This window comes from Pezoporus occidentalis, unplaced genomic scaffold (assembly GCF_034315485.1).
Source record: "Pezoporus occidentalis ecotype Australia unplaced genomic scaffold, CSIRO_AGI_Poc_V1 ctg129, whole genome shotgun sequence".
Lineage (NCBI taxonomy): Eukaryota > Metazoa > Chordata > Aves > Psittaciformes > Psittacidae > Pezoporus > Pezoporus occidentalis.
The window spans coordinates 249,159-274,245 of NW_026913092.1; the positions used below are offsets into that span (position 1 = coordinate 249,159).

At 40.7% G+C, this 25,087-nt stretch overlaps 1 protein-coding gene across 2 annotated transcripts in view; it reads left to right on the forward strand.

Moving 5' to 3' along the window:
• Positions 1–20,441, forward strand: part of PDK3 (pyruvate dehydrogenase kinase 3) — a 57,678-nt gene extending 37,237 nt beyond the window's left edge. The window contains exons 6-11 of one of the 2 annotated variants that reach the window (XM_062608052.1): positions 6,352–6,429; positions 8,580–8,656; positions 9,841–9,942; positions 10,544–10,654; positions 14,665–14,778; positions 15,850–20,441. In XM_062608052.1, the coding sequence (XP_062464036.1) occupies positions 6,352–6,429; positions 8,580–8,656; positions 9,841–9,942; positions 10,544–10,654; positions 14,665–14,778; positions 15,850–15,993 (626 nt within the window). In that variant the 3' untranslated portion in view covers positions 15,994–20,441. The remainder of the gene's footprint in view (positions 1–6,351; positions 6,430–8,579; positions 8,657–9,840; positions 9,943–10,543; positions 10,655–14,664; positions 14,779–15,849) is intronic. The other variant, XM_062608053.1, reaches the window with a different exon arrangement.
• Positions 20,442–25,087: the final 4,646 nt, after the last annotated feature.

The window sequence follows — 25,087 nt, forward strand, 5'->3', positions numbered from 1 at the left end:
ATCTGATGCCGATACTAAAGAAAATTTGAGATCAAGTAATGTTTTCCAGTTTGTTTAGTTAGGCCTTTCAGTAAAACATCTTCAGGTGACAAATCTTCCAGGGAAATTCCTCTTTGCTGTGTGCATCTGTTCATACCGCAGCCTGTTCTCTCTTATACAGAAGACATGTATGTGACCTGAATGGCAGTCACATTAGAAATGCTGTTTTCTTAAATGCTGTTCACACTCTTGAGTGTCTCTATTTGCAAATACAGGTAATTACATAGGAGTGACTTCCACCCTCTATCCTTCACTGCTGTCGTGAAGCTGCAAGAGGAGAAGAATGTGTTTCTCTCCTTTGCTTTCCCTGAGCCTTTGGTGAAGTAAGAGGGAAACCTTTCTTATGTCAGACTTTGACCTGCGTGAGAGCTTGCTTTGTAATGTAGATGCCTTTTGCTGTTATGAAGGCTTCTTGGCGTCAAACTCTTTTTTTTGTCCCTAAGGCAGCCTTTTTTTTCAGCAGTTTTCTTTTCTTTTGATTGATCTTACTCCAGCTCGACCTCAGCATTGTATATGTTAGACCATATGTTCAAATCCATTTTTATCATCAAGTTCATAGTTGCTGCCTTGGACAGAGGAATGCATCATGTCAGAAGGTGCACAGTCCAGTTTTCAAGGCAGAGGCTGAAATAGCTCTTCCACAGAACAAGGGCATCATAAACATTATGCAGTGTTGTCTTTCAAAGAAGCAAGAAGTCCTTTAAACCAGCCTGTCTAGGGTCAAGGTGATTGAGGCCATTTCCTTGCAGAATGGGTGGAGGGGTTAATCTACATTGTGTATAGTGTACTAGCTCCAAAGTGTTCTGGTTCACAAGCAGCATTCTGAGCAATTTGTCAGAGTTAAGACGTTGACTTCTGGTGCTGTATATGATTGCTACAAGCTCTGTGTACCCTTCAAACATTGAAGAAAACAGTTACTCCTTATTTCAAGCAGCTTCATTGAGTGTTGTGTCTGTAACTGAGATGGGTTTCTGTCTCACTGTCTTTCAATAAGATTTTTGAGCTGATAGGAAATCCAGTCTTGTTCCTGGAGCCAGGATTTTAGAGGTGCTCATAGATCCTTCACTGTTGTTGCTACTTACCTCCAGCGACAACATGAAGCATTCTTTGAACTTTGCAGTTTCTTTTACAGTCTTAGAACTTTGCCAAAGAGTTGGCTTTGGGAGGAAGGTAAAATGTAAGACTGCACTTAGACTCTGGCAGTTTTGCTTGGGGCTGGATATTTTACTGGATCATGAAGTGATGCCTCCTTCCTGTTCATCTGAAGGATGGTAAGGTGTCTACTTCTTGAAAATAGATTAGAGTTTGTCACTGAATTTAGGGATGTTATAAAAATTTAGCCTTGGCCATGATCTGATTTAATTATTTTATTACAATTGATTAATATCAAGAGGCAATAAGCAAGCAGCGCTGGGTGCGCAGGGAGTCTCCGCTCCACCAACAACGCACGCTGGGGTTTTTGGAGTACAGTCTCTTATACTTCTCAGTCCAGGGTTTCAGTTCCTGGTTTTGAGTTCCAGCCAATCCTGTTGTCTTCTTTGCCCGAACTCGATGTGGCTCCTTTTCATTTGTTTCTGTCCCGTTGCTGGGGTCTTCTCTCCAGGTAAAGAAACATACTGGAACTTCTCAGTAATACATTAACAGAAAGATGTCTATCACAAGCTTAACCACAATCTTAGACCCGTATATTTAGCAGGATGTGTCTCCTTGATTACTTAACCCCCTTAAAGCATTCAAGCAGCTAAACAAAGCTAAAAGCGTTCCTCACTGTTTTAACAGTCTAAATGATTAAAGAGGCGACTAGCTTATTCCCTACTTTCTTTTTCTTTCCCATCATAGCATTGACAGCAACATCTATTATAATCAAGGTTGTTTTTATACATTCCACGCATGGTACACTGGTCACAGGTGCATTGGTAACAATGATTCCTCAGTTCTTGACAGGAATCATTCTCGTATTCTTTACAGGGAGGCCAAATAGATTTATTCAGAGCCTCTTGATTCTCTCAAGGTTTGTATAGTGGCTATGTCTGCATCCACATCTGTGGAGTAAGGTTTTCTGATTTATTCTTATACAGTTATCGATTTGCTTTTTAGATTTGTTTTTTTCTACAATAGAAGTTCAACTCCTGCCCACAGGATCAATATCATTTTCATTTCTATGATCTCAAAACTCTTTGAAATGTGCTAACATATTTTTTTCTCCACGTAGACAGCCTTATGGTCATACTAGCTTATTGCTACCTTCAGCTTTTGATGACTGAGTGTCCTGGGTTCAGCAGTAGCAGTCATTTTTTCCCTTCTTGGTAGCTGGTGCAGTGCAGTGTTTTGACTTTCAGCTTGGGAACAGAGCTGATAGTGATGTTTAGGTTTGGCCAAGGACTTTGTGAGCCTCATGCTCTGCCAGGGAGGAGGGGGAGCCAGGAGGAAGCAGAGACAGGACACCTGACCCAAACTGACCAAAGAGGTATTCCATACCACAGCACGTCATGCCCAGGATGTAACTGGGAGTTAGCCGGAAGGGCTGGGAGACTGCGGGGTTGGAGGAGGTATCGGTCGGAGCTTGGTCGGGCTGGGGGGGCGAGTTATCGGTTGGCTGGTGGTGAGATGATGTATTCTCTTCCCTTGTTATTTCCTTTATCATTATTATCATTGGTGGTAGCAGTAGTGATCTGTGTTATACCTTAGTTACTAAACTGTTCTTATCTCAACCCGTGGGAGTTGCATTCTTTTCGATTCTTCTCTCCGTCCCTCCGAGAGCAGGGGGAGGGCAAGAAAGGGGGGGGAGCGAACGAATTACCTGACTGGGTTTAAACCACGACAGTTCTTTTTGGCGCCCAACGTGGGGCACGAAGGGTTGAGATAACGACAGATTTGACTGGATTAATAGTCACTCGTCACAATGCTGATTTATTGGCTCTCAGAGTTCTTTCTCTTGATCTCACAGCTTCAGAATGTTGTAACTTACGTAGAGCCGGTATTTGCTGTGTTAGTGTTTATCAAGTATGGGGCTTGGGCTAAGGTTCTTGTCTCACTGTGCTTTATGGCAATGGCTTGTAATACGGGCGGGCTCCAGCAGCAGGGCGGGACGGACGTGGCCGTGGACTTGTACCTGGCCGTCCGGCTGCTCTTCACCGTCCTGGCCCTCACCCTGCTCTCCATCTTCGTGAGGCTGCGGGGAGCCGAGGGGGAGCGGCCCCGGGAGCCGGCGGCTGGTGAAGCGGCCCGGGAGAGCGGCCCCGGGGACCGAGCGGCGGCGGGAGCGGGGCCGGAGGCCGCGAGGGGACGGCTGCCGGTGGAGGAGGTCGGGGCTGTCGAGGAGAGGAAGGAGGCGGCTGCCGAGCAGCGGGAGAAGGCGGCGGAGGAGCCGAGCCCCGCGGCCGAGCCGAGCCCCGCGACGGCCGAGAGCATCCCCCGGCAGCCGCCCGCCGAGCCCCAGGAGGATGCAGGAGACCACGCAGCATTTCCCAGCAAGGCAGAGGAGGAAGAGCTGGACTCGGGAAAAGAGAAGCTGGCGGTGGGAGAGCCGACAAGTACAGCAGCTACACCAGCCCCAGTGACAAGCACAGCAGCTACACCAGCCCCAGTGACAAGTACAGCAGCTACACCAGCCCCAGTGACAAGTACAGCAGCATCCTCTGAGAGTTCTGAAGGTTTTGAATGGCCTTTGGGTATCCTTGGGACCTGCCTGCTGATCGTGATGGGGATCAGCATGTTGGCACACACACAGACTGTGTTCTACCCACAGCCATTTTGTCTGATCTCAAAAGTTAAGCAGAGTCAGGTTTGGGTCTTGTCTGGGGTTAGACGAGGATATAGGGGGACCAAAAGGTTTTCTCCAAGGCTGGACAGTCATGAGTGGCAGGGTGTGTGGGACAGTATGGGCAAGTATCTAGTCCCCTGGGCCCCTCCAGTGCTTTGGAAGCATTGGAGATGGAAGGCAGCTGTATGGAGTCCCCAGCAACAAGCTGCAGAAACTGCTTAAGGGGACAGTGAATTATTTTAAGCCTGGTGGGCCCATGGCACTTCAGGCCATCAGAGCAGAGATGCCACATAGAGATGGACTCATGATCGAGGGGTGGATTTAGCAATGGACACTATTGCCCAGGTTATTCACGAGTGTGAACACTGCACACAGTCTCTCCTGCTCTGGAAGACTGTTACAAGAGATGGAGCCTGACATTATGGACCAGATGGACTCAGCAGCTTTATAGGGATATAGCTTTATAGTCCATGCACTTAGATAAGAGTGGAGTGATGGGTGTACTGAAAATGTGGGATCTGAGCATGACGTGAATGGTATGGAATAAGGGGTGGATAATGTCCTGGGTTCAGCAGTAGCAGTCATTTTTTCCCTTCTTGGTAGCTGGTGCAGTGCAGTGTTTTGACTTTCAGCTTGGGAACAGAGCTGATAGTGATGTTTAGGTTTGGCCAAGGACTTTGTGAGCCTCATGCTCTGCCAGGGAGGAGGGGGAGCCAGGAGGAAGCAGAGACAGGACACCTGACCCAAACTGACCAAAGAGGTATTCCATACCACAGCACGTCATGCCCAGGATGTAACTGGGAGTTAGCCGGAAGGGCTGGGAGACTGCGGGGTTGGAGGAGGTATCGGTCAGAGCTTGGTCGGGCTGGGGGGGCGAGTTATCGGTTGGCTGGTGGTGAGATGATGTATTCTCTTCCCTTGTTATTTCCTTTATCATTATTATCATTGGTGGTAGCAGTAGTGATCTGTGTTATACCTTAGTTACTAAACTGTTCTTATCTCAACCCGTGGGAGTTGCATTCTTTTCGATTCTTCTCTCCGTCCCTCCGAGAGCAGGGGGAGGGCAAGAAAGGGGGGGGAGCGAACGAATTACCTGACTGGGTTTAAACCACGACACTGAGTAAAGATTGTGGCTGTGCTTCTTGCATCCCTGTTTCTAAAGCACAGGATTGCTCCTAAGGCCATAGAATTTTGGAGATAATCTTAGAATGTCATGTAAGTGTAGCTATTCCTGCATATTTTTTTCCTAAATTATGCACATCCCAGGCTGTGTTCTCTGTACAGTTTTCTGTACTGCTTGGATATTAAACAGGATCTTGATCTTTTTTACTAGGACACATTTTATTGTGTTACTGACAGGACACTTTTAGAAAGTCTCTGGAGCTGACCATCTTGACACGGAAGATTCCTACTGGGTAGCTGATTTCTGTGGGACATTCCCAGGACTCTTATCAAGGAAAGTTCCAGTGTTGATTAACCCCATTTTACTAGACCTCCAGAAGCATTTGTGTCTGTGTAATATGTCCAGCCCTGCAGATGTCTGAACAACTGATAGAAATGGTTTGCAGGTATCTGGTCACACTGTAGATGATTTCTGTAGCCATTGTGAAGGAGCACAATTGCAGGTAACCAGCCCTTTCTCTGGGCTAGTGATTTCAGTTTTTGTGCTTGTCACAGAGCTCTGAGTCTTGGCAGTGACTGTTTTCTTTTGTAGTGTCTCTTCGGACAAGAGGAAGAAGGTACATGTAGGATGAGGTCAAATGCAGTTGTTATGGTACTTTAGCAAAGTTCTTTGTCTGCAGAACTGCCCACCTTTTTATGTGCTTGCTCATAGCCCATACTTATTACAAGAAAGCCACTTCTGTTAAGGTAGCTTAAGCAATACAGCTAGAACATGCTTGAGCTTGTGGTTTCTCTTTAAGCTAACACTTGCTGCTTGTTTCTAAAATATTTTTTTCAAATGAAATGCCAGTGAATATTTAGAACCAGTAAGAAAGCTTTCAAATAAAAGATGACTTGAACTTCCTTGCTATATTTTGACAATACATAAAGACTGATTTGCATTCTGAGAAGGCTTTATTTTGGTTCAGTAGGAAAGCATGAAGAATCTTAGATTCCAGCTTTCCCCTAAAAAGACCTTGAAAATGAAGTATTGTAAACAGCATTGTGTTTGGAAAAAATGAATTTGTGGTTGCAATGTCATCACTTTTTTGTTTGAGATTGAAAGTATTAAATTGTGATCAGCACATGACAAATAAGTAGGTATTATGGTCAGCCTAAGATTATACCCTTCTGGTTTTCAAGCCTTGAACAAAGATGGAAAATAGCTTGTCTCTACGAATCTGCTTTTGTTTGTAGATCTTTAAATAGAAGTTGCCTTTTCTTGACAAATGGGCTATAATCATACAGAGAAAAAGGGATTGGAATGGATACCAGTTTCACACTTGTAAACTAGTTACTAAAATGAGCTTCTGCTTGTCTTTTGCATACAGGATAAACTTTGCTAATCTTCTCTAGGTGATTTTAATCAGTGTTCTGTTGTTTTATAGATGCTTATGAAACAGCTAAGATGTTATGTGAACAGTACTATCTGGTGGCACCTGAGCTGGAAGTTGAAGAATTCAATGGTAATTGTGAAATTAAGTGATGTATGTAGGAAAAAAGCATTTCTAATAGCTGTGATTTCTAGTTTTGTTAGTTAATTGTAAGTGACAGTCTGAACTCTGCAGTCCTGTATTTTAGGGTGACTTTAATGTGTCTGCATGGGCACCTGAATTATAGCTTCTCATCATGATATGTTTACTTCTTGATGCTGAATGCAGAGTGCTAGCTGCTGAATTTGGTGTTACTTCAAGGAAAATAAAGTGGTCAGGAATAATCATAACTGGGAAGCAAACACACCTGCCTTCAAATTAATCTTATAATAGAGCTGAAATTTGTCTGATTTTGAATATGCCTATAAATCCCACTGTCAGTCTCTGCACTAGTGGTGAGCTCTTCTTTGTAAAGTGGCAAAATTGTTGGGTTTTTTTTTTTGCATAGCTTATGCTTTAAATCCTATCATAAACTTCTTACGTGAAAGTCTGTTTCAAGTTGATTACAATGATGAAAATTCAGTCCTACAAAATTGATGAGAATAGATTTTTGTTCATAATTTCTATTGACAAAAGGTAGATTACTTTTTAAAGTTAAAAAATAAATTGTCTTGAGCGATCCTCGCAAATTTTGGACAGCTATCCAAACATAAGACTACGATGTTTCCAAACTTCACCAGTAGAGTTGCAGAAGTCTCAGAAATGGGTAGCACTCAATGGAGTGATACATAGGAATGTATGTTGCTTAAAGTACTATTTAATATTGTAGAAATACTTCTCTACGCAAAGTGATATTGTCAAGTCGGATGCAATACTATCAGCCCGTCTCCCAAAACCAAAGGGCCCAACTTTTCACTGTCCAAAACTGATTTTTTTGAGCAAAAAGTACTGAGTGCTGCAGCAGAGGAATCAATGCAGAAATTCATTCGAAGACTAAGTAAAAAGATCCAACAGCAGAGAAAACAAGTTGGTGGGTCTCAAAAAAAGAAGTGAGGAAGGAATTACTAGTGTCCGATGAACTAGCTTATAATCAACATGAGGAAAGTGGCTTTGCGGATGTGATCACAAGAGCAGCAATTGCATGTTTTCTGTGTGTACTCTATGCCTTATAGGAGTGTGAATCACTCTGCCTTCATTTTGGTGATGCATAAAACTGGAGTATGGACTCTGATAAAATTAACATAATAAAACAGAAGGTTGCCTTGCAACTAATTATACAGAGCATTGTTTTGATCTCCTCCTTTTCCTAGGAGATCTCACTACTGTGTCTCTTGAAGTAATAACTGGTATTGTAATCAGCCCTCAGTGCCAAAAATGATGACGTTGACTTCAGTCACGTCTGTCTGCACACATCAGTCTGTGTGCATGTTTAGTTTTTCCTGCAGTTTATGAAGCAGACATTCAGAGACTTTTCTTCAGCCTGAACTTCTGCTGAGTCTGACAAGCTGGGACTGTATAATTTAATGCCAGTAGATATTCAGAGACAAGTGCATCTTCAGCACCAAAACTGTCCTGGAATGTATTAAATGGAGCTGTAGTTTTTCTGGCTAAATCAGTCAGCACTCTAGCATTCAGAGTTGTGCCAAACCATGCACATCTGTGGAAACACTAACAGCAGGGCAATAGTGGCCAAACAATTCAGTTATGATTTGCGATAAGAAAACTGAGATATTGTTTGAAGTATATTTTGAAAAGTTTTGAGTACTTTGCACTGTCTTTTAATTAAGGAAAAATATGTAATTGTTTTTAGAATATTTAAAGTGTTGTGGGTTTCTGGTTTTTAGTGGTTTTTTTTGGTTTTTTTTTTAATCTTTTTATGCAGCAGATATCATGCTTAAACATCATGTGTTAAGAAAAAAATGTTTCCCATTCTAGTGGGAAAGCTTTCTTAGCATACATTGTCAGGACAAAAACAACCATTGTTTAGTGAAGTTTCATATCTAAAAGTCTGTTGCCATAGATAGATGTCTTTGAAAATCATCACTAGAATGTGTTACTTCAGATGATAGGAGTCAACTGAATTTTATGTTTTTACTTCATGGACCTAATGTTGCACTTGGAAAATTAGAACATGCTTACATACTTGGTTTTGGCTACATTTTCATGTTATTCCTGTAGGTAGAAATGCTATAAAATCCTGTTTTTTTAAAAAGAATTTACTTTTTTTTGGTTTTGTTTTTTAGCTAAAGCTCCAAACAAGCCTATTCAAGTAGTCTATGTACCTTCTCATTTGTTTCATATGTTATTTGAATTATTCAAGGTAGGTTGCACTTACTGTTTGAAAGGTCTTGTGAACTTATGATACTGTTGAAATTGAGATTCTGCTCAGTTACAGCTCTTAAATGTCATTTCAGTTTGTTTAAGGTTATTCTTAAACAAGTGAAGAGGGTTTGAAACTTAAAAGCTTAGAGCCATCTCTTATGCCCTTGTGTACTTAAGAAAAAAAATTTGGTTTCCCACTTAAGTGCTTTTGCAGCTTTAAACACTCATGGTAGTCTTTTTTCCAATAGTGATATGCTCATTACCTTGCAATTTTTATAAGCTTGCATCTTTATTGCATATTTGAGGACTGCTTACGATCAGTATCTTTATTGTGAAAACAGCCTATATGTCTTTGAATCATGTGAAGAGCATGTTTTGGTTTGGCTTGGTTTGTGTTTCCATAGTAATTGGAACAACAGTGAAAATGGAACATGAGAGCTATTATATGCTTTTGAGTAAGACAGGTGGTCTCTAGGTGGTGCAGTTGAACAGCAGAAATTAAGGGGAAAAATGCATTTGGTCAGAGAGAAACTTTTCCTAAATAATGATCTTTTGGGTTTGATTTCTGACACTTGTCATGTATATTCATTTAAATTTTCCCTTGCTTTACCATTTGTAACTAGTTCTAGGGCAGAACAGGTGAGAATTTCTACATTACTTCTAGGTATGCTTTGGTATAAGTCATGAAATAGTGTGAAACCAGTAAGCTGTATCTGTAAGTAATGGTAATGTGTGATGGACTGGTGATGGAAACCCTACTAATAGATATGATAAAGTCAGATTCATAGATGGTAACTTAACAATTGTGTGACTCAGGCTGAGAAAATGCAATCTTGCTATCTGTGGTGAACATCACTGGTGTTCTGCAAGGTGAAGGATGTTGTCATCACTTATATACAATTACTTGATTTCACAAGGTCAGGGGGAGGAAGAGAAAATTATTACTTTATGTTCTCTGACTATATTAAATAGCTAAATGTATAAAGAAGTTCTGATGTGGAAGTTTTAAGTAGATAATTCATTGACTAGAAAGCACTTGAATTTGTTTTAAATATGGCCTTTTCTTGTATACAAATGTAGGAAAAAGTATTTAGATTCAACAAAACTGCAAATTCTAAGTTGTCATAGGAAGCATATATGGTAAAGTTCAGACTCAAACCCACTTATTTCTGTTATCTGTAGAATTCAATGAGAGCTACAGTGGAATTGCATGAAGGTAAAAAAGAAGGTTATCCATCGATCAAAACCTTAGTCACTTTGGGAAAAGAGGATCTATCTATTAAGGTAAGTGTCTAAAAATAATATGCAGCATATAAACCTGATAGGTTTAGAACAGTATGACTTGTAATTTGAACAGGCAAATTAGTTACTACATCAGTTCTGACTCTTCATATACGTTGGAATATTTTCAGTTGGAAGGGACCTACAAGGATTATCTAATCTAACTGCCTGACAACTTGAGGGCTGGCCAAAAGTTAAAGTGTGTTGTTAAGGGCATTGTTCAATGCCTCTTAAACACTGACAGGCATGGAATATTGACCACCCCTAGGAATACTGTTGAGTGTTTGACCACCCTCTTGGTAGAGAGATGCTTCCTCATGTCCAGTCTAAACCTCCCCTGACTGAAGCAGCTTTGAATTGTTCCCATGCATCCTGTCAGTGGATCTCAGGGAGAAGAGATCAGCACCTCCTTCCTCATTTCCCATCTTCAGGAAGCTGTAGAGAGCAGTGAAGTCACCACTCACCCTCATTTTTTTACCAAACTAGGCAAACCCAAAGCCCTTAGCTGCTCCTTCCATATTTCTGAAGTAATCTACATAATGCTGCTGAACTTTTGCAGGGTTTTTTCAGAACATGTTTAAAACTCTTAATTTTCATTCCTTAGATAAGTGATCAAGGTGGAGGTGTACCTTTAAGAAAAATAGACAGATTGTTTAACTACATGTACTCAACAGCACCCAGGCCTAGTTTGGAGCCATCAAGAGCTGTGCCTTTGGTAAGCAGTTGCAATATGTGTTTAAATGTCCCAGTGATCTACTCTGGTTGTATGTTTTCTTTTACTGCAATTTACTGGATCAGGTTTTCCAGTGAAGAAATTGTTTATCTTTAACAAGCTTATTCAGGTAAAATGTATCAAGAGAAAATGGGTTCTGTTACAGTCACTTAATCTTTGGAATAGAAAATTGCTTTTCTTCCCTTACTGTGTGAAGTGTCTTCAGGCAGCTATTAAAATGTGGCACAGAGAATCTAAATGACTATTTCTGATGTAAAATAATTAACAGTGAACTGAGGATGAAACCAGTTCAGAGTGTTCAGAGATAATGAATTGCTTTTTAGATTTTTAGAAGAAAGTCTCTACGGTACTATTAGTCCACAGTTCATTACATTGTGGTACGTAAGCGTATTGCCTTGTTTTCAGCAGTGTTTGATGCTACCACAGTGTATGTAACTCTTGGTTCTATATCTGCATTAAGTTGATATTAATACTTAACAGCTTCTACCTCTAGAACGCATTTTAGCAATATATTTCAAACTTCGGCTTTTTCACAGAAGATTTTCTTGAATGGGATGTGTGATGGTGAGAGGCCTTAATTCAAATATAACCTTTTCCTTTGTCACAAATGCAGAATCTTGATTCATAATCTGCCTTTGTTCTCTCTCACTTTTGATAAGCAATTTACTATTATCAGCCTACAAGGATTTCCTGAAGCTTGTTCTCATTACAAACTTAAGACTTGATTACCAGTTGTATTTGCTATTAAAATATTTCTTCCCTTATGACTCTCTGATTGTAAAGTGTGTTCATTTTAGGATTTACACTGTTTTTTCTTTCATTTTTTTCCTGTGTGTCTTTAGCAGTGCATTCTTGTATTTATTTCCTTACCTTCAAGACTGCTTACTTTGATTCTGTGGCATTTGTACTTAATCTGCTTTTGCTGTACCCCATTTCCAGGCCTTGCTTCCCTCTTCAGTCTGTATGTTACTGTAGTCAGACCTGCAAGGTATCCCCCTCTCCTGTGAACCTGGCAGCTTTTGCCCTGTGAGTCTGACCCGAAGCCTGTACATGACTGAATGTCAAGAACAGTTTTTAAGCTCCATTATTTACATGTGTGTGCAGAAAGACAGAAGTCAGGGACTGGGGGTCTGTGGCATATCTTTCCACTAAGAGAAAAAAGGACTTGGCAGTGAAGATTGCCATGTTATGTATTATGGCCCAGATCCAGCTATAATTTGTATGTTAGTCTGGAAATAATCCTTCAGCAGAAAGGTTCTGCATGTAAATCCTCTAAAGTTCGTAGAGCAGAAATTTTTAATTGCTTAATGCCAAAGACCAAACCACTTAAGAATTATGGTGCTCTAGAACATAGGTAGGTATGTATGTGCTTGTGTTGTTCTGACTTAGATAATATACTAAATTGCAGTGCAGTGTAAATAGACATTTTTCTGTTCTAGCACACTCTCCCATTGCTATATGATCCCCTGTCTAGTTTATGAACATTAATGGACTTGGGGAGCAGAAGAGAGGAATCTTTTTGTTGATTGGTGGAAATTCTTTTTCTGCCATTGCAGATATTGTTAAAAACTGCCAAGAAACCTTGTGAGCATGGAAGCTTTTAGATCTTAGGTCTTGTGTTCATCTGTACTGCTATACGCAGAGTGAAAATGTTAGAAACACAATGTAATGTGCAATGAGAATTACGTTTTCTTAAGGAATTATTTTCTTTGGCGGCATTTGTTTATAGTGGGAGAAATGTGGCTTATGTTTAATTAAACCTACAGAGAACTGTACACAGAAATGTAATAATTCTCTACTGGTATAATGCATACTGTAATATTTAATGAGAAATTGGCTCTAAAAAGGTCTTCCCTCTCAAGGCAGATGTGCTATCAGTGACTATAATCTGTCGTCTAGGTTAAGCACAGACCTACTTAGTAATAGCTTCTTAATGTCTTTTACAAAATACACTGTTTGCAGTGTTTTGCCTTAACAAGGTACTCATCTGGGGTCTGTTGTCTTAATATTTCTTGTAAGTTACCAGTTTTGGAAAGTACCCTGAAAAACACTGTAGAGACAGGACATTTTTGGAAGAAGGCAGTATGAAATAATGAGGGCTCGCACAGAGTGTAAAAGACTGCTTGAAGCGGCAGGAGGCAAACAGAAGTTGGGCATGGGTTTTGAGGAGATGTAATTCTGGGGAGAGGAAAGTATAATGTGTTTTCAGGATTGCTTGTTACTGCCCTTTACTTGAGCTGTTCCTGGAGGTATGTACTATCTACAGTTTGCCCTTTGGTTGCTGTGCTTTTATTTCTTGTTATGTATGGTCTGGTCTCCACAAAAGATGCAAGTTAGCTTTTGGAATTATTTCTTTTAGCTCTTTCTAAGATAGTAAAATGCATCTGGTTTTCAAGACCAGATGTTTGAAAGTGATGCATGTGTCTGAGAATTATATGCTTAAAGCATACTGTTGTTTGAAGAAGTGCTGCTAAGCAACCATTCTAACTGTGGAAATGGACACTATTAACTATGACAAGTAGCATGAGTAGGAAAGGGTATCTTTGGCATTTCTGTTTTTCACGTTGCTCAGAACTGCTGAGTAAGAAACTAACCAATTTAAGATCACTAAATTTAGACTTCTGTAAAAACAAGGCAGAGGTCAAAAGGTACTGTGGAGATAATAGATAACATCAAGAGAATATGTGGTGGATACTGTAGTACAAAGTTCTTTCATATTCATCCCTCCCTCAAGGGGTTTCCTATAAAGTGATACTACATACTAGGTCTGTATAATGCTCATAAGTCTTTTCTTGGCCTTCTGGTTTTGGATCATTTGGGGGCTTTGTTTTTAAGATTAAGGGCATGATTTTCATTTTCATGTCAGGTTGCCTTTGTAGAAATATTACAATGGAATGAGTTTCTTGGTTTTCTGAAAACATTAGGTGTCTTAATTCTTCCTGTAAACCTCACTTACAGAAAAATTGTATTACCCCATTGCCTTGTATATTATTCTTTTCAAATGTTTGTGTGTCTGGACTCCTTCCTTTATTGCTTTGCATAGTCCTGAAAAATTCAGAGGGGATTGGGTAAATAATCAACCACTGTGATTCTTGGCACATACCCAGTCATCTGAAAGGGGTGATATGGTGATGTGTAATTCAAAATCTTACTCCCTGGCTGCAGTGAGAGAGGCTTGGAGTTTTGGTTTGTTTTCTTACAACTTCTGACAAGAGTGGGTTGGAAAAGGTGCCAGGTGTTGACCTTGTGGCAGCTGTGGTTGTGAATATTTAGTTATGTAAATTTAAAGTCTAAAATTTATACCTGTCACATCTATTCTGATTTGAAGATTGTGTGGTCTGTACAGGGTCACAGTCCTAGGTAGATCCTTCAGTGCTGTGGAATTCTGATCTTTTGGTAGATGGGTAAACAACAGCAAGAATTATTTGCCTCGTATTGTTTTGTGTGCAGTCCTCTGCAGTGGTCTTCTGATCTGTACTGCAGTATGGCATCAACAATCACTTTGTGGTGTGACCTGGATGAAGTAAACAGAGGTGTCTCTGGCTTTTTTGTGTAGTCTCTTAAGTGTTGACACATATGAGAATAATAGTCCCAGGTTTGCGGGAGAACAAACATGCTGTCAAACCTCTGATTTGTACCAAAGAATGAAGTATCATAGCAATGGTAATCGTATTGAGAAAGCAGAAGAGAGCACCTGTTTGCTTTGATTGGAGGCAGCATGTACTATATGTCGCACCTACCTGCCTCTTTGAGAAGAGGCAAAATGGCCAAGTCAGTCCTAAGAAAGGACTCTGATATTTTTCCCTTTTTGTTACCAAAAATGAAAAATAATGCCAAGGAGAAGAAAGATTGCTCAAAAGTGTTGGCTGAGTAATAAAGAAAGCTTGAAAAGGATTTTCATGCAAATCGAATATTTAGGTATTGTCTATTTTCAGTGCTCTGTGTGGCTTTTTAAATTTTTCATCATGTTTTTATTTCCCTGTTTTTTGTAGGCTGGGTTTGGCTATGGCTTGCCAATTTCTCGTCTGTATGCTAGGTACTTTCAAGGTGACCTTAAACTCTACTCCATGGAAGGTGTTGGTTCGGATGCTGTAATTTATTTGAAGGTATAAATTTGACCCTTTTATAAGCTAGTAATGTGATGCAGTTTGTTTGTAGCAGGCTGAATAAGTGACCCTTCTCTCTTTTCACTCTTCAACTTCTTTTCAAATCGGTAATTGCTGTCTTCATTATCTAAATCAGTTACACAGAATCCTGAAACCCAAGGTTATAAATATTAACCTGGCGCTAATACTAGTTTGCTTTCATTTTTCAGTCCCCAGTTTTGGATCTTTGCCTTCTGTTAATCCATCATAAGTGCTGAATTTCCAAAGAACTGGGTGATAAGATATAAATTTAGTTAATACTTTGATCGTAAAAGGTCTAACCACAATAAAACTGACAAAAATGTTGACTAACCTCTGACTAGTACATACTCTTTTTCTATGCATTTCCTGACCTTTGTACAGTACACTATGTTGATCCTATTGTCATGTTTTGGGAGATTCCAAGCTCCTCAGGGGCTAAAGGTTGAAACTAACTGTTTGAATATCATCAAGGAATTTAAAAGAATATAGTGTATAGCTCATGTGCAGGTTATTGACTTACAGCAAGGCACAGTGCCAACGCTATGTAGCAAGTTGTGCAATCCTGTGCTAACCTTAGTTCTGATGGGTGTTTCTCCTGTGTGTGTGAAGAAATGTACTGCCTTTCTCAGTGGAAAAAGGCATGCTGATGGACTGTACTAGATCAGTCCTCAGAAGTCAGTGTGCTGACAGAGTCCAAGTTTGCTGGAGAAGTGAAATGTTAGAGTAGTTGTCTGCCCCGTGTCAATGACAAATCTCCCTAAAATGTTTTTGACCAAAACGTTTTTCTTTTGTAGACCTCACTCCTCGAAAGAAGCAATATATTTGAAAGTGTTACTATTTTGTTTTAACATTACAATGACTAGTACTTTGACAATGAGTAGAGCGATTAGTCACAGCTAAAGTATTTTCAAAACAGTGTTATGGCATATAACATTTGGATAATTGGCACACTTGTTCAATACAGAAGTTGTAACTGTAGGACTTCCCAGAGTATCATCTTGCTCTTGGTGTCTGTGATGCTATCTTACTATTGCTTTTGTTTTTCCATAGGCCCTTTCAAGTGAATCATTTGAAAGACTTCCAGTTTTCAATAAGTCAGCGTGGCGACACTACAAGACTACACCTGAAGCAGATGACTGGAGCAATCCTAGCAGTGAACCAAGGGATGCTTCTAAATATAAAGCTAATCGATAATTTGCCACCTTTTGTCTCTGTTAGAGATGACCTCTGCATTCAGTATAAAGTCTCTGCTTTGTTCCAAAATCCTTCAAACTGCAGTAGCTAATTACTTCCAAACAAAGACCTAATCAGGGCATTGAAAAATACTAAGAACAAAGTGATGATTGGGACATAAAGGAAGGCAGTAAGCATGTTTGGTATATGAATCCTGTCTACTTCACCAGAATATGCTTGGTTGCTTCAGTCATCCTTTGACAAACGGGATTGCACTGACTGCATTTAAGAATGCAATGTTATAACAAAAAGATACTATTTGAAATGGCCAATTTTTATTCCAAGGTAAGGATTGGCCAGATGTGCATAATACCTTTAAATGGTGAATAGTATCTTGCACAGCAATATGGTATAAAAGTTCTAATGTAGTTGAATGTACGCTTTGAAAATCCACTCTGCTACATTTTATATTGCACAATGTCACCTGTTACAAAAGTTCTCTTTGAGCTCTTCAGATCTTGTATCAAATGAGCTTCTAAATGCATAGTTCTAAAAAGGCTTGTGCAGCTTTAAACTGATGCGTTCCCCAAATTCCAAATCCATTTGTCAAGTGCATACAAAAATTAACGTTGTTATAAGACATTGGGTTTTCCCCTTCTTGGTATGCACCTTCATGATTTTCTTGACATGCAAACACAGAAATGTATTTCTATATGTTTTTCCCTGTTTTGTGGAAAGTAGTTGGATCATCTCTTCATACAAGAAATTCTGTCAATCTGGGGACAGGGGGTAATTCAATTTCGTGTCTATTGCCTGTCATTTTGGGTTGATTTGGGGAAAGAAGTGCTGAAAGGCCAGACAGCCAGTCATACAAATGAATTTGCCTTAAGAGTGTTGGTTGCTTGGAACCAGATTAGCTTAAAACCTGTAAATATTTTGCAAAGTTATTTATATATTCAATGTCTGACAATAGTCTGGTAACGTGAATTTGTAGTGTATATAAAGACGTTGTACACCAGCTTTTGGAAAGTGTCATTGGTCTAAATACATGAAACTGGAGATACCACAGAAATGAGAGGGACTAAACATAGCTTGTACGTTACTTAAGGAACAAAAACCATCAAAGAGAAAACCCCTAAGTATTTTCCCCTTAAATTTATTGTAAGGGTTATTGCTGACTATTAGGAAACTGTTCCTTAACAAGCCTTTGCCAAATAATGTTTCTGATACTGTGGCTTATTAGAAAAAATTGTGAAGTTTAGAAGTTCTGGTGATCTCCTAGCTGTGGGAATAAAGTAGATGAGTTGGAGCAACTCTGATGCATCCTCAGTCTCTCATAGGTGTTTTGATATTTTTCTGAGATATTGCAGATTTTAGCATGGAAAAAAAATGAGATTTGTTTACTAAAATTGTGGGGGAACTGGCCCTTTTGTCCTCCCAGTATTTATTTTTATAAAGAACTGATCTATTAAACAGCGAAATGCTGAGGAATTCCTAGATATTTTGTAAAAATAAAAATCTTAGTTTGACTCAACAGTAGTACTTTGCACTTAAATAACGTATTTCATCACAGGATTACAATGTGCTTTGAGCAATAAGCTTCACATAGCCCCATTTCTGAAGAGTCAGAGTCCTTACCTTACAAACCCTTAATTTTGTTACAGTCAGTTAAAAGAATTTGCATGTGACTAGTTCATGAGTTTGCAGGGCTTGAGGCTCTGTGGGCTTTGCTACGCTGTACAGGTGAGTCATGTTGGAGCACCAGGTTGCTTTTAGTGTGCTCTCATAAGCATCTCTGAAGTGCTGCCGTACTGTTTGGAGGTGGAGATACCAGGACAGCTGCTGAAGGCTGCTTGGTTCATTACCTGGTAAGCTGTGCCCTTGTGATCCCCCTCTGTTAGCAGGTAGGAAGAGAAAGGGGCTGTCCTCCTCTGTTCGTGAACCAGACTCATTTGACCCTGGCTAGTGGATCTTTATGTGGCATGGAGAGGGTGTAACGCCTGTGGCCTCTAGAGCAATAATTTCCTACTGCTGCAGAGAAGGCAAATTGCTGCTGAAGCGATACAGCTATGCCGCTGGGTGAAATCAGAGTAATAGCTTGACTGAAACACCAGTTGGGAGTCACAGCTACTAAAATTTAGTCACTTAACTTATGCCCTCACCCATAACTTCTTACTGGTTTTTAAATTAATTTCAAATTATGTACGTTTTCTGGTGACCACAGAGGAGGGCTTGCTTAAAAATAGAAATTTGCAATGAAACTAGTATTGTCCCAGTTGTGTGGGGTCAGTTTTTCCTAGAACATTTCCTAGAACATGCTAAGTTTTTGCAAGAAGCTGATTTTCATTTTTGTTAGAAGTCACATTTTGAAGCAGTAAATCCTGACATGGTGCTTCTTTTTTGCCTGTCTCCTTATGCATGAAGAGGAGAGGGAGCCGAAAGAAAGGATGCAGGTATATTGAACTTGTTTCCATCAAGTGAATATAAACCACAGAATCCGGTGAATGAAAGCTGAAGATGCTGTGGAGGATGTTAACGGTATATTAGTTATTTCACCACTTTGCTCACAAAACCAACTGGCTGGGTTTCAGGGCTGAAGTGCTTGAGTACTTGAAAACTGAAGTCCCCCAAAATAGCACCTATTTCCAAGAACTCTTGAGTATGTACTAACACCTTGAAAGCAGGAAGGTGGAGCACAAGGAATGCATTTTCTTTCTATTTCCCAAGGTCTGTTTCTGGGCATTAGAGTGAATATGAGAAGCCACTTTTCTCTCCAGCCTTGTTTAGGCAGCCTGTGCTTTAGTGGAAATCCCAGGTATGCCATGGATTGTTATTTATTTATCCTCCTTGTGCCATGTTTCTACATAGGGGTATTAGTCAAAAAACTGGTCTGGGAAACAACAGCAGCAGACCTTTGATTAGGAGAGAGTGTTTCAGTGGGTGTGCCTGAAAAATGAAGGTGGATGGGTTTTTAATATGGCTGGTTTAACTTCAGATACTGGTCTTTATTCAGTTACTTCTGTCTTTGATTAGAGTTTGTTCCAACTATTTGTTTTAATATTTTGGGGCTGTTAATACCAAACTTCCTGATGATATAAAAGTATATTTCTTTTTATGGATTTCAGATGTATGACCTGCTAACGTTGCAACCTGCTTGTCTTGAGTTACAGGACACATAAGTAGGGAAAAAATGTTTTCAATGAAAATGCTTTGTATCTGTTGTGTTTAGTGATAAAAAGTAACAAACTGAGTAAGAGATGTTTGTTCCTTGATTCTTCCTGGGAATTTACAAACAACTTCTGTATGTTGTAGTGTAACAAATAGTTTAACTTTTTTGTCCAGTGTGCATTTTTCTGGTGTTATGTCTTGAGTGTAATTTTAATCTCCTGCCTAGTTTAATATTAATAGATACTGAAGTATCTCCAAATCCTATACTTGTTTGTGCTTACTGCTCCTCTAGACTTTGTTTTGGGGTTGACAAGGGGTCTTTTGGAATCTGCACTTGATGAGAAACATTCAGAAGATACTGAAATGCTTCTTTTGCAACTCAGATGTAGCCTTTGTCTCTGTACTTGACTGGTGACCTAGGATAGTACTGAGAAAGTCTTTGTCCTGCTGCAGTTTGTGCTACGTCTTGGACAGTGTTTAAAGCAGGTCCCTTGACATATGCTTAAAGAATATGGATATTAACTGTAGTGTTCTTGGAAAACTCAAGCTACTTTTTTGCTCTGTAGGCAACACTTGCTGCTTCAGCTGGATAACATACTTTTCTTTGTCTTCTGCAGCATGTAGAATTTGCTTTGAAACAGCAGTTTGCTTTCTCCAAAAAGTGAGCAAGAATGATCTTGCAGTGTAGAGCAGTCTCCTCTTCACTTCCACCCAAACTGAGTATTTAAGGTGAATTTCAGCCTCATTGATGTGGAAGATATCTCCCCCTTGACCTTTCAATAAGAACTTATAGATCCTTATGTGTTGGGTGCTGCAAAGCGCAAAATAGTCTTGATTGGTATAAATTTTGTAGGGAATAGTCTCAGTGTTTATTGTTAGTATTTATCTCTTGAGGGGTAACCATGTGTGCCTGCACAATGTTTTCTTGTGTGTTTCCTCAGCTGCCATTTACATGCTGTGTGGTTTCTAATAGCTCTTAATCTCTTCCTGACAAGCTCATCTGAATTAACGTATATAAATATGTTTGTGCAGAACTTAATATGATGGCACATGACAGAATGATGTGTTATTGAGTTCGAAGGAGAGTTTATTCAGAAATGAAGAGCACAGCTGTAAGTTGTGTGCAACTTCAGGGCTGAATCTTGCAAATACTTGCACAGGTAAACAGTGTATGAAAGTCATCCCACTGAAATGAATCTGTTCTCAGGATCCAGACTTAAGCTGTTGACGTTAATTTGAAATGGCAAAGATTTGTGTAACTGAAGGGGCCTTCTAATTAAGAATAAATAAGAAAATTTAAAGTCCATGTGCTTTAATTGCAGCATTGTATTCCTTTAAAGGCTCTCAGAAATTGGCAATTGTTGGCTAAGAGCTGAATTGGAATTTTGGTGCCATCAGTTTCAAACTGGTAAAATTCGGGTGCATTTACAGTGGTTTCACTAACAATTTTGTTATTTAAGTGTATGGGTTTTTTTTCCTTCAGTTTCATAGCCCTTACTGTTAATAAATAACAGTAAGGTTTACTAGGTCACTGCACATAACAGAAGGGAGTATTTATCCCCTTGAGTCATCATGGTTACTGTAGTGGCAGCTGCGTGGCTTCACAGCACTTCAGGCTGCTGGTTTGCAGAACTATGTGATTTGGTGAGATGCTGAAGGTGTGGATGGAGCTGCCTCATCCAGCAGTGCTTATGCTTCCTCTGAACTGAATGGAGGTGAAGCCTTTGTTTTCTGCTACTTCCTAACACTTCCGTGGAGTGTGACATTTCCTTTAACAGTCAGTGTTACTAAGGACTGCCTCCAGTTCATCCTTGCTGCTTGGAGGTTTTGATTTCCTGACATGGAACCAGCAGAAGCTCCTACAATGGTTTGGAACCAAAACTGAGTGAGTGGGGGTTTCTGGAACTCTGGTATCTGATTGTTCTGAGCATGTCAGCATGGTTTGTCACCAGAACGTTTTCTTTGAAGCATATAAGCACCTTTTGAGGTTTGGGCTTTTCCTGCTGTATAAATCTCCCTAAAGCTAAAGTTTCTTGGATCATTCTTAACATTTGAAATATCCAATATAAAGCAACACCCAAGGCTTCTACCGTGAATTTCTTTAGCTTTTTATAGTTTCGTATGGTTCACAACTTAAAATGAAAAAGCAACGTTTCTTGCCAAGCAATTCCAGAGCAGGGGGATGCCTGGAGACCCAGCTTGCTTGACTCGCTAACTTCCTTACAGAGTAATAAATGAGGCTCCACATGGTCAGAATTTTGGAAGAACATCTTTCAGATGAAGAATTTATTTAGAAACCTGAGATGAAATCTGTGCGCTGAACTTTCCTGTTTGCCATTTGTCGTGGCAGGGTATTCACAGGAGCACAGGGGTTCATTAAGTGGCTCAGAATTGCAGTATCTCTTGGCATGTACCGCATAATATGCCTGTAAAATAGGACGCAACTAACTGGAGCAGCAGCAGCAGCATAATGAAGATTTATGGCTCCAGGACACAGGCTTATGTGGGAGAACAGTTTGTAATTAGAGACCAGATTCTCATTATAGAACCCATGCCTTTTTCTTAGACTGTTGTAGACTCAGTACTTAATTTGTTATTTTAGAAAGTAGAAAGAAGTCTTGCAGTAGAAAGTTTTAAAATGAAGTCAGGTGTACAAGACATGTCAGACATGCTCAATAGGAGAAATTAAACATTCTTATGTCAGATTAGTTTATAGTCATCATTTGCCACTAAGGGTGTGTTTATTTTAAGCGTTTGTACCATCTCTTCTAGTACAACTGAATATAGTAAAGAATGGCTGCTGTATTTTGTCTGTCAGCCATTCAGAAGACTTATCACAGCAATCTGAAAACCCATCTCATTATAGTGACTTGGATAACTTTTCCTGTCTTTGGCCCAGCGTATCCCCTCTTTTGTCTCCCAATCCAAAAGCAACAGGCATGTCACTTTGCTTCTACTAGTGTGCAACTAGGAGATGTGATCTGGAAGTTGTAAGATGATTTTCCTCCTTGGTCTGCCACTGTGGATGCTTTCCTTGAAATTAATAAATGAGCAGATGCTGGTAAATAGATTTTAATTACTTTTTCCAGAAGAAACCTTTAGTTCTGCCAGTCCTCCAGGTCACATGTTGACACTGTTTTGGCATTAGAAAGCTTTCAAGGGACAGCTGCATTAAAATTGACTTGTGGTGATGGAAACAGGCCAGCTTGCACTGTTGTGTCAGTTTTTGAAATGGAAGGGCCATCTAGCAGACTTGAAATTGCCAGTGATGTTTGTGGCTTGTCCTATGCTTTCTGTGAGCACCTTCCTTCCCTGTTTTACTTTGCTCATTATTCTGGTGTCAATAAACCTCTTCATAGATGAGAGAATGCTTGATACAGCCCTTGGGGCTATGGAGGACCAACAGTTACAGCCAAAAAAAACCTAACCAAAGAAAGAAACCACCACAATGGAAATTTGCTCTAAAGGATAGTTTCATATTTAATCTTGCCATTTGGCCTTTAACCATGTATTGTAGCAGTGCAAGGTTAGGGCACTGTTAAAAATCAAACTAGTTTTCAAACTGGTGATAGAAAATACCCGAAGGAGAGTCAAGCAGCACAGTAAGTGGGTTCCTACTGTTTCTGTGCACTAGTTTTGAAATGGAAAAGCTAGGGACTAGTATGGCATGTAGTACAGTAAGATAACGCAACCCTGTCGGTATTCAAAGCTACTCGTAAAGAGCAGGTTATAATTAATCTTTTCTTAAGTGGCTGATGAGGCCCTGGCACAGGCTGTCCAGTGAAGTTGTGTCTGCCCCATCCCTGCAGTGTTCAAGGCCAGCTTGGACAGGGCTTTGAACAACCTGGTCTAGTGGAAGGTGTCCCTGCCCATGCCAGGGGGTTAGAACTGAATGAGCTTCAAGGCCCCTTCTAACCCAGACCATTCTGTGATTCAGTCATGGCTTTGTGGTTCACAGTTAATTAACTTTATGGAAAACCAGGGTCAGTTTGTCAGAAATATGATTAGGGAATGATAGAATAGGGTTAAAAATTATGACAGTGTGTTGCAGAGACTGCAACTTACTGTAACAAAGCTGTTCCTAGAATTTAAAGTGAGACATGAGGTGCGCATGCAGCCTGGTCAGTGCCAGCAGGTAGGATATTCCCTTAGACTTTCTGCCTTTGTGTATTTAGACCTGGGAGTGATTATTTTGAGAGAGTGAATGTGTTTATTTTTTCTTGATGAGTCCAGTTAAGCATTTAAAAACATAATTTATTGCTAGGCTTTGTAAGAAATCTGTGCCTCACAGTTTAGCACAGTCACCTAAAAACAAGCCAAAACCTGTTGAGATCCCTGGATCCCCAGCTTTCCCATGCCAGAGGTTTTGTTTGCGCCTTTCCTGCAAACAGAAGTTGGTCACCAGGGTTTAGGGTTTCCTGCCCTGTTTGCTCCGTTAGGACCAAGCTCACCAGCAGCCAGATGCTGAGGTCAGTGCTGCCCAGCTGCTGCGAGCGTGTGTCTCCCTGCAGCAGTGGAGCAGCCCAGGGCAGTCGTACGTGGCCTGAAGCCGCTCTGCTCACCTGCCCTTGCAGATGTGCTCCTGAGCAAGAGCTGCTGTTGATCAGGGTACTTCAGGCTGCTCTAAAATGGGAGAATCCTGGTTCTTTGCCATGTACTGGCTGAGGTCACAGTGGCAGAGAATCAGGCAGGGGGTTGGGGTGTTCCCCTCTTGGGTGTATGTCTGGGCTCTTCCAGGTGTTTATTGCTGTGCTGTAATTAATGCAGTTTGCTGGGCAGCAAAAGGAATCCCCTTGCCTATGGATATGGGGCTTCTGATTCCTAAATGTAAATGGAAAGCTGCGCTACCAAAGTGGTGGCAGTAAAATGTTGTAAGTTGTCAAAATCCTGGAAAAATTTAAAACCAAGGAAACAGTGCAGTTGTTTCACAAGCGCTTGAACGAGAGCCCTGCCTTGTACTGCAGGGAATCATCCCTGCTGCTTCAGCCACACTTCATTTCAAACTTTCCCTGCCTATTTTCACATGAGCTCATATGAATTCACAGTGGGGACTCTCTGACCGGCTCCGGTTATGCTCTTTGCTGCTGTTTCAGGGTTTCTATGGTGCAGTGAAATGCCAGTTTACAAAATCAGAAGTGCTTTGTAGTTCATACTACTGGATTTAAAGTCAGTTCCAGATCTAACATGGTGCTTGTTGGCAGTAGAGGGAGAAGTTGCCCCAGGGAGCTCTAGCTCTTGCCTTGTGTCACCTTGCCTGGGAGGGTCTTACCCACTGGTGGTTCTTATTGTCCTGGGGTTCAGATCCAGCCCATGTGAACATGGGTCCCTGTTGCCCCTTCCCAGGGTGCTGCCAGGAGTGCAGGGGCATGCACACAACTGCCTACAAGGCATTGGGATGGTGAACAGACCTCGGGCATGGTCCCCTGCTGTGAAGGCAGCTTGGTGGCAGAAGAGGAGCAGGACTGCAGCCAGGCTGACCTTTCCTCTCCTGGGAGCATACAGGGATGTCCCAGGTGATGCAAGACACTGCTTAAAACAGCCCCAAATTCACCATCAGTAATAAAGCTTGTTTTACCAAGGACCATTCTGGTGTGGGGTCTACCTTTAAGTAGCTTCTCTGCCATGCTCAGTGACTTTGAAATTTGCTTATTCTGTAATTAAAGGTATCTTTGCTGGGGAGGCCTGAGCTCCCATCTGCTGGTTCAGCTTCTCCCTGCCTGAGGCAGGGCTGATCAGTAATTTTTACAGCTGCTGTGGCAGCAGCTACTTGCAGAAAGGACAAAGGGAAGGAGGGAAGCAGGAGCGTTCAGATATCAGACTGACTTAGCTGGAGGAGGGCCAGTGTTGGGATTTGTCTCCGTGGCTAATGTTGGCTGCAGCAGTTTTGCCTGCAGCTGGCACAGCCGTATACTGTCTCGCACAAAGAGCATCACTGCTGCTGCTGGGG